This window comes from Quercus suber, unplaced genomic scaffold (assembly GCF_002906115.3).
Source record: "Quercus suber isolate HL8 unplaced genomic scaffold, Cork oak 2.0 scaffold_19, whole genome shotgun sequence".
Classification (NCBI taxonomy): domain Eukaryota; kingdom Viridiplantae; phylum Streptophyta; class Magnoliopsida; order Fagales; family Fagaceae; genus Quercus; species Quercus suber.
In genome coordinates, this window is record NW_027069484.1 from 836,589 (window position 1) to 846,789 (window position 10,201).

The 10,201-nt window shown below is 30.6% G+C and overlaps 1 protein-coding gene across 1 annotated transcript; it reads right to left on the reverse strand.

Annotated features, from left to right (window-relative positions):
• Positions 1 to 1,404: 1,404 nt before the first annotated feature.
• Positions 1,405 to 5,456, reverse strand: LOC112018582 (cucurbitadienol 11-hydroxylase). The gene is made up of 9 exons (XM_024051106.2): positions 5,257 to 5,456; positions 3,472 to 3,802; positions 3,045 to 3,194; positions 2,704 to 2,952; positions 2,498 to 2,587; positions 2,319 to 2,397; positions 2,128 to 2,234; positions 1,874 to 2,001; positions 1,405 to 1,498 (listed from the first exon to the last, which is right to left on the reverse strand). The coding sequence occupies exons 1-9, from the start codon at positions 5,454 to 5,456 to the stop codon at positions 1,405 to 1,407; spliced, it is 1,428 nt and encodes a 475-aa protein (XP_023906874.2).
• Positions 5,457 to 10,201: the final 4,745 nt, after the last annotated feature.

The window sequence follows — 10,201 nt, forward strand, 5'->3', positions numbered from 1 at the left end:
CTCAAATATTCATTCCCCCCGAAATTGGGAGGAATGAGAGGAAATGAAATTAGATTTAATAATTTTTTTACTAAAACTCCCAAAATACCCCTATATATTCAACTCTTTATTTTAAAATACGGGTCTAATAGTAATATTGTCATAAAATGATTCCATTCCATTTCCTTCATGTTGCTCCCAAACATGATTACTTACATTCATTTTCATTCCTTTATTTTAAAACATCCAATCAAGGTTACTAAATTCCATTCCATTCTATTCTTTTCCATTCATTTCCCTTACTTAAATACATTCCATTCCATTCCATTCATTTCCATTCCTTTATGATCATCTCATTCCATTCCATTCTATTTCCTTATGAACTCCCAAACGGAGCCTTAGTACAATGTGAATTCAACAAACTTTAATAAGTTATTCAAATTGAGAAGTTTTGATATGGCTTAAAATGGATAAGGATTGGGCCTAGTGCACATGAGTACAAGATCAATTGGGATGATGACATGTATTAGTATCTCAGCGGGTCCATTGCTCCTATGTCAAGACCTAACCTGTTTCCAACTTAAAAAATATACATGTAGGTTGTAGCACAACATGCTTCCTCACGCTCAAATAAAAAATGGGGCAAACATGAAAGTTTTAGAGAGATAGAATGAAATAAATGTAAAATCAGACAAGATAATATTGGTATATTTCAATAAGTTGTCCAGTTATTTTGTATTTTTTTATTTTAGAAAAAATATTTGGTATTCTTTCGAGTTATTGAAACGAAAAATATTTTCTTTTTTAAATCTTTATCTTAATATAATTCCCATTCCGTTTAAATCAGTTGTCATCAAAATATAAATTGAAAAAAACCAATTAGTTATATTGTTAAAGTCTATTGTCTTCAAACTAGTTAGTGAATGTCATCGGTCAAAAATCTGTTGTATTAGCAAAAAAATAAAAATAAAAACATTTTATTTAAATGAATTGTTAGTAAAACATAGATTGAACAAACTTTAAAAATGTATTCACATTGAGATGTTGATATGGCTTAAAACTAGCACATGTTTCCTGTCTCACACACACGCACATTAAAAACATTAATTGCTAATAGTATACTCTGAGAGAGAGAGAGAGAGAGAGAGAGAGAGAGGTTACATAAATTAAAGTAAAATTATTATTTCACATACTAGATTATATAATGTTTCACACAAATACCACACTTTCACACCCAATGGGCACGTTTTATAGATGATGTATTATCGGATGTGACACAATCAAAGCCCTAAAACACATATATAATGAGGCAAGAAAATATATACTTACATTTGGATAATAAGTATCCAATTATTTTTGACGAAATTGAAACATCTTATTTCAATATAGAAATATATATTATTTTGCATGAAATAAAAATGTATTTTAATTACTTATCGCAGAGAATTTAATGTGGAGGCCATCTGTAAATTCCAGAATAGGATTTCGAACAATGGTTCCACCCTTGACCTTTGTCCACCTATTAAAAGAAAAAAAAAATTATACAATATACAGAGGTTTAGTGTGGTAGGATATTGCATATTAGTTGCATCTTAAATTTCTCCATGTTACAATTAAGATTTTATTTACGGTGTGGTAAGATTTTATTTAGTTGTACCTTAATAAGCACCCTTCATGGTATTTTTAACAGTGATGTCCAAGGTTTAAATCCCACGTTCCTCGACAATTGAATTATAAAAATAAATAAATAATTCTTTAATTTTGTAGTGTTTGATTTGAATCATGAAATAGATCAATTTCAATTGAGAGGTTTCTTTTATCCCATGACAAGCCCAGTAGCAAACATTATGTTACAACAATTGCACAAGTTAGATCGTAAAGGGGAGCACATTACCTATATTTGGTGACCAAAACATGGAGGAAAGTAGCCAAGAACGTTTTACTATACTCTGCTCCAACACATTGTCTAATTCCTCCTCCAAAAGGCATGAAATTCTTAGATACAAACAATGAGTCAAGATCCTGTTGCATTTATAAAAATGTTGTCAAGGAAATTGTCCTGAATAAACAGCAATAATATGAGGGAAAACAAGTCTCTTATAAGTGGTTGGATCATCTATTTCATTCAATAAGGCTCCAACTACATACCTTCCAACGCCATGGATTGAAAGCAAGTGGATCCTTGTATGTGTTTGGGTTTAATTGAATAGCGGAATTTACAAGCATAATGGTCCAACCAGCTGGAATTGTATATCCTGGTACGCACTTGGCCAATCATTTACAATTTAACTGGATATATGTGAAGACATTGAACTGAATATATGCATGTAAGAACATACCTTTAAATTCAATATCTTTCAGTGCTTTTCGTAGTAACCCAGGAGCAACACCTCCCAACCTAAGAGCTTCATTGATTACCTATAATTTCCACACAACAAAATATTTGGGTTTATATGATAACTAGAATAATGAAACACCTTGAAGAGAGATCAGAACGTGCAGATATTGTAGAACTGACTTGATGAGTAAAGGTCATCGACTTATATTCATCCCATGTGAGTATGGAATTTGGACTCTCTCTGTTCTTAAGAATTGCCTTATGCTCATCCTAACAAATAATACATGATCAGTGTTAGGTTACAAGTCTTGTAAAACTGCAAGATGCTAACAAATAATACATGATTACTGTTGAGTGCTAAAAAATGTTCTTGTACATTTACATACCGTCAACTCTTGCAAAACTGCAGGATGCTCCGCAAGTAAGTTGAGAATTAACGACAATGCTGCTGAAATGGACTCAAAGCTAGCGAATAAGAGCCCGAAAACCACATTGATGATGAAGTCTTCGGGTAAGAATTTCTCCTTATCCGTGTCATTTATAGCTTGATCAAGCAAATCTTCAAAATGTCTTTTTGGTGAATTGATTCTCTCTTTAAATATTTTCCTCAACATACTCAATGCTTCATTTCGGTCCTAAAAAATGAAGAAATTTAAATTAATGAATCTAAGTCATTTCAAATGAATATTTTTCGGATAAGTTTGTACTTTCTCATTATTTTGATTACCTTTAAACATTTATGGTATGTAGTACCAGGGATATTCAAGGGAAATGACATGAAACCTCCTAGGATATTAGTGAACTTCTCGCTCATTTTCATAGGTGAATTTTCAGCATCATAACTAATGAATAGCTTTGCACTGAAATCAAAAATCATCTGCAATTTACAAGAAACTTAGATTTGTCATAACTTGAACGACAGTAAATTTTACACTATTGAGTAACAATAAGTCTATAGTCACAACAAAATTCACAACTATTTAAAGTGTCAAGTTATTAATGATGAATAATAATGCAGTGTCAATAGTAGGCCCATATAAGAATCAATAATAACCTGCCAAATGAGTAGGTGAGAAATTTGTTGTGAAAAATATTGTATCTTAACAATGCTCATCGAGTATATGAGTCTATATTAAGGAAAAATTGAAAATTACCACTGATGCGGCATGTTTCATTTCAACTAAAGGATGACTTGACCATGTTTGTAGGGCTTTGTCAACAAATTCTTCAATTTGAGGAAGCAACTTTTCCTTAAGTGGATCAACACCAAAGTGATTCAATGCGATACTTCTTATGTACTTGTGGACAACACCAATTGCATTTGTCTTATTTTCGCCTTCCGTCGAAAAAAGCTTGGAAAATGAATCCAAGTACCACAATTCAACTAATCTTCCTTCTTGTTTAACGATGTAATGGTTGAATTCAGGATCTATTGATACTACTATGGGTGAACCAGCCACACTAGTTCGAAATATTGGCCCATATCTGAAAGGGGAAAAGAAGAAGAAGAATTATATTTGTTAGATTAAATAATTAGATTTATCATTTTCTGATGGTTTAAGCTTCTGGGACAACTTAACATCATTAATGACAGTTGATTTGTCTAATCAAAGTGCTTATTCTTTACAATAAATGCCATTTGAAGGGGGCTATTAATGATAGTTGGACCTGCATGACAAAGTTGCCCAAAGCAGATTTTGCCTGTTCAGTGCAGGGACCTCCTAGACATAGGCAAGCTAAGAGGTTAAGGCAAGCTGAGATTGAAAGTTGAATTAAAAAAAGTTAAAAAGAATGTAAAAGAGATAAAAAGTTAAAGTTCAAAAATAAGATGGTAAAAATTAATGTGAAATGAATTAGTGGTATTGCAACTGGTAGTGCACCAGATCCAAATCCGATGGGGGCAATTGCCCTTGGCTCGCCAAAACAAAATTAAAAGACAAGGCAATAGCTTATGAGTGATTTTACAACTTTTGCCCCCTCCTAATTATAATTTGATTTTTAGTGAGTTTTTTTTTTATTTTCAGGCATATCTTATTAATATATATATATATATATTTTTTCATTTTTTTATGAACATAATTTTTTTTCACTACTTGTTAAGATAGCAAGATGTGAGTGGCAAATAATCACTTTCCCATAAACTTAACATTCACATCACTTTAATTTTCACTACATACAATCATCTAGTTCAAAATGTTGTGTCACTATACTATTTCTAATTTTTTTTTTTTTATCAGGTTTATAATCAATACACTATTACCTCTTTTATATGTCAAAATTCATTAAAAAAAATTGTTTCCAATTCTATCAATGTTTTAAGGTTTAAAACCTGTAAAAATAAAATGAAGGTAGGGCAAACGAGGCAAAAAAGTAAAGCTAGAGTTCTGACAAATGGAGAAAATTAAGAACAATGTTGCTATCTTTCAAAAGTAATACTAAAAAAAAAACCATAATATGACCTTAAATTAATTATATAATATTTTGTTTTCCTTCATAAAAATTTGGGAAGATTACATACTAACATAAATTTAAGTTTTATTTAGTGTATATCTAACTCTTAAAAAAATTTAATTCATACATGTAATTTTGACATCCAACAAAAAATTTGAAAACGGGTTACTTATGCTGAAATTATAAGAAAATATAATGAATATGTAATCGAAGGTTTTCTTACAATAAAATAGCACTCAATACATACATAGATGATATTTTTATTTCATATTGGTCTTAAGTAGATACGAGTATATTCATATATTCTATCTTCTGCTTCATCCCCTTGCCCATAACAACTTAACAAGAGACTCATACATACGTAAATACATAAGTACATACTTGTACGTAGAACAGTGATATATACTATAAAAACACATTGCACACACACTAGTTACCAAAAAAGAATTATAATAATGAAGACACACAATTAGTGGCATGTTACGTACTTCTGAGCTTTCTTTTTGATAAATGGATGGAGGTCTAGAGAGTAACTTGGAACAATCAACTGAAGGGTCTCTCCAATAAGGGGTAGACCCATAGAACCTGGAGGAAGGATTCCATTACACTTTGGATTGCTCCATTTGTTAAGCCTGTAACTCAAATATATGACCAGTACAGCTACAATACATAATCCAATTGTCCACATTTCTGGTAGATTTGGTTGAAGATGTTGTGTAGAACCCTTAGAAGCAAGTAGTGGTTTGGTTTGTAAATCTCTTGCTTTCATTCTTTAGAAATGGATGAAATATATAAGAAGCGAAGAAGTGTTATGAGATGAGAACAGTTGGAAGAAGACTAGTTCTAATTAATCAACCAATCATAATTATTGAACTCTTTTAATATAGTGTATTTTTTTTTTCTTTTTCTTTTTTTAAGAATCATTAGTATAGAGTACTTCTTTTTTTTGGAGAGAGTTTCAACATAATGTATGATGTCCGCTCCTGATGATAACTCTTTATTATCAAACCAAGACACCAATCAGATTTTGGTGTAGGTGGGGATTGAACCTCAGATCTCTTATTCAACCATCAGAGACTTTACCAATTGAGCTAGTTGGAACTGACTTAGTATAGAGTACTTGATTCTTTGTTAATGATGCTTTGGTCAACTACATTAAGACTATATTAATTACATTTTGATTTGTACGCCATTACTTCTTTTTTTTTTTTTTTTTTTATCGATATTATATGCCATTGCATTATCTTTTTTGATTTCTACACTATTATATTATAATGACGAAAATTGTTAACCAATGTTTAACAATAATTGTTATATTACGTTTAACAAACGCTGCCAAATTATATTTAACAAGAATTGTAAAATTATGTTTAACAAACATTGTCAAATTATCTTTAACAAGAATTGTCAAATTAGTCTAATTCATCAAACATAATTTCACCCATAAGCCTTTTAGCATATGAGTGTTATTGATGTGAGTAATACCCATTCAAGATAATGTATCTCTTAATTACAACCCCTTGTTTCAAGGGAAGACCCTTTGATTCCAACCACATCGTCTTGGTACATAAGTTCATTTATTTTAATATTTAAGGAGATATGTGATTTTATTTATTTGTGGCTGCACTAATAATTTATTTAAGTTGTCCGTGTACCCATGACTGGGATCAAGCCATTTCATAGTTCTTAATTTGAGGTTTAAGATTTAAAATCCTCAAATTGATTTCGCCCAATTTAAATGATGGACATTTAAGCCAAACACTTTGTATTTAATTAAGTATCGACTAAATTTTGCTTTTGGGTGAGATAAATGGTTTTAATCTCAAGGATAAGTCAAGGACCATGTTTTTATGGAAATTGAATCAAGGTTTCCCTCTTTGAGAAGTTGAATGTCCAAGCAATTTTCTCTTTTCTTTCATTTGCTTCTTTGTAGGAATTTTAATGAATATTTTGATTGAGGTTCCCAAATTTAATTAAGGGAAAGAAAACTACTTTGAAGCTATTTTACTTTTTTGTTAACATGTTTTAGGAATTGGGTCTTCAAATCAGTTTTTTTATGTTCATTTTATTTTGTAAATTATTAACTCCAATCTTGATTAAGAAATTAGGAATCTCCAAATAATTAGTCATGTTGGAATTTGAAGGAATTAGAATACCCACTTTATTTAAAATAATTTTGGGAATCAAGGACTCCATTGAAATGTGGTGGAGTCAAGGACTTCATTAGTTTGTTAGAGTCAAAGACTCCATTAAAATTTCGTTGAGTCAAGGACTCCATTAAAATATTAGTTTTATTGATGAGTAGTGCCCATTCAAGATAATGTATCTCTTAATTACAATACCTTATTTTAAGGGAAGACCCTTTGATTCAAGCCACGTCGTCTTCATACATAAGTTCATTTACTTTCATGTTTAAGGATATATGTATTTTTCTTTATTTGTGGCTGCACCTTGCAATTTGTTTAGGTTGCCTACTTGCCCTTCCAATTCGTAGTTCTTAATTTGAGGTTTTAGACTTAAAATCATCAAATTGATTTTGCCCAATTTAACTAATGGACATTTAAGTCAAACACTTTGTATTTAATTAAACATCAACTTAATTTTGCTTTTGGGCTTGATAATTGGTTTTAATCTCAAGGATAAGTCAAGGACCATGTTTTTATGGAAATTGAATCAAGGATTCCTTCTTTGAGAAGTTGAATGTCCAAGCAATTGTCTCTTTTCTTTCATTTGCTTCTTTGTAGGAATTTTAATGAATATTTTGATTGAGGTTCCCAAATTTAATTAAGGGAAAGAAAACTACTTTGAAGCTATTTTATTTTTTTGTTAACGTGTTTTAGGAATTGGGTCTTCAAATCAATTTTTTTTATGTTCATTTTATTTAGTAAATTATTAACTCCAATCTTGATTAAGAAATTTGGAATCCCCAAAAAATTAGTCATGTTGTAATTTGAAAGAATTAGAATCCCCACTTTATTTAAAATAATTTTAGGAATCAAGGACTCCATTGAAATGTGGTAGAGTCAAGGACTTCTTTAAAATATGAGTTTTATTGATGTGAGTAGTACCCATTCAAGATAATATGGTGGAGAAGTTGAATGTCCAAGCAATTCTCCCTTTTCTTTCATTTGTTTCTTTGTGGGAATTTTAATGAAAATTTTGATTACGGTTCCCAAATTTAATTAAGGGAAAGAAAATTACTTTGAAGTAAATTTATTTTTTTGTTAAAATGTTTTTAGAATTGGGTCTTCAAATCAAATTTTTTATTTTATTTTATTTTGCAAATTATTAACTCCAATCCCGATTAAGAAATGAGGAATCCCCAAAAAAATTAGTCATGTTGGAATTTGAAGGAATTAGAATCCCCACTTTATTTGAAATAATTTAGGGAATCAAGGACTCCATTAAAATTTGGTGGAGTCGAGGACTCCATTAGTTTGTTAGAGTCAAGGACTCCATTAAAATATTATTTTTATTGATGAGTAGTGTCCATTCAAGATAATGTATCTCTTAATTATAATCCCTTGTTTCAAGGGAAGACCCTTTGATTCTAGCCACGTCGTCTTTGTACATAAGTTCATTTACCATCATGTTTAAGGAGATATGTGTTTTTCTTTATTTGTGGCTGCACCTAATAATTTATTTAGGTTGCCTACTTAACCTTGACGGGGATCAAGCCAGCTAGTAGTTCTTAATTTGAGGTTTTAGACTTAAAATCCTCAAATTGATTTTTCCCAATTTAACTGATGGACATTTAAGTCAAACACTTTGTATTTAATTAAGCATCGACTTAATTTTGCTTTTAGGTGGGATAATTGGTTTTAATCTCAAGGATAAGTCAAGGGCCATGTTTTTATGGAAATTGAATCAAGGATTCTCTCTTTGAGAAGTTGAATGTCCAGGCAATTTTCCCTTTTCTTTCATTTGCTTCTCTATGGGAATTTTAATGAATATTTTGATTGAGGTTCCAAAATTTAATTATGGGATAGAAAAGAACTTTGAAGCAAATTTTTTTTTTTGTTAACATGTTTTAGGAATTGGGTCTTCAAATCAAATTTTTTATGTACATTTTATTTTGTAAATTATTAACTCCAATCTTTATTATGAAATTAGGAACCCCAAAAAATTAGTCTTGTTGGAATTTGAAGGAATTAGAATCCCCACTTTATTTAAAATAATTTTTGGAATCAAGGACTCCACTGAAATGTGGTGGAGTCGAAGACTCTATTAGTTTGTTAGAGTCAAGGACTCCATAAAATATGGTAGAGTCAAGGACTCCATTAAAACATGAGTTTTATTGATGTGAGTAGTGCCCATTCAAAATAATGTATCTCTTAATCACATTCCCTTGTTTTAAGGGAAGACCCTTTGATTCCAACCACGTCATCTTTGTACATAAGTTCATTTACTTTCATGTTTAAGGAGATGTATTTTTCTTTATTTGTGGCTACACCTAGTAATTTATTTAGGTTGCCTACTTACCCTTAACGGGGATCAAGCCAATTCGTAGTTCTTAATTTGAGGTTTTGGACTTAAAATCCTCAAGTTGATTTTGTCCAATTTAATTAATGGACATTTAAGTCAAACACTTTGTATTTAATTAAGCATCGAATTAATTTTGCTTTTGGGTGGGATAATTGGTTTTAATCTCAAGGATAAGTCAAGGACCATGTTTTTGTGGAAATTGAATCCAAGATTCTCTCTTTGAGAAGTTGAATGTCCAAGCAACTTTCCCTTTTCTTTCATTTGCTTCTCTGTGGGAATTTTAATGAATATTTTGATTGAGGTTCCCAAATTTAATTATGGGAAAAAAAAAGTACTTCGAAGCAATTTTATTTTTTTGTTAACATGTTTTAGGAATTTGGTCTTCAAATCAAATTTTTTATGTTCATTTTATTTTATAAATTATTAACTCCAATCTTGATTAATATATTAAGTACCCTATAAAATTAGTCATATTGGAATTTGAAGGAATTAGAATCCCCACTTTATTTAAAATAATTTTTGAAATCAAGGACTCCATTGAAATGTGATGGAGTCAAGGACTCTATTAGTTTGTTAGGGTCAAGGACTCCATTAATTGGGCAGAGTCAAGTACTCCATTAAAATGTGGTAGAGTCAAGGACTCCATTACAACTTGAGTTTTATTGATGTGAGTAGTGCACATTTAAGATAATATATCTCTTACTTACATTCCCTTGCTTCAAGGGAAGACCCTTTGATTCAAACCACGTTGTCTTTATACATAAGTTCATCTACTTTAATGTTTGTGGAGATATGTGTTTTTCTTTATTTGTGGCTGCACCTATTAATTTATTTAGGTTGCCTACATACCCTTGACGGGAATCAAGCCAATTCATAGTTCTTAATTTGAGATTTTAGATTTAAAATCTTCAAATTTATTTTGCCCAATTTAAATGAAGGACATTTAAG

Bases quoted from the DNA above. Each gene is read 5' to 3' on its own strand.
- LOC112018582 (XM_024051106.2), bottom strand. From the start codon at position 5,456: ATGTGGACAATTGGATTATGTATTGTAGCTGTACTGGTCATATATTTG. The intron at 2,953-3,044 runs GTAATCAAAATA...TTCATTTTTTAG, and splicing joins CATACCATAAATGTTTAAAG to GACCGAAATGAAGCATTGAG. The intron at 2,588-2,703 runs GTATGTAAATGT...ATTATTTGTTAG, and splicing joins CAGTTTTGCAAGAGTTGACG to GATGAGCATAAGGCAATTCT.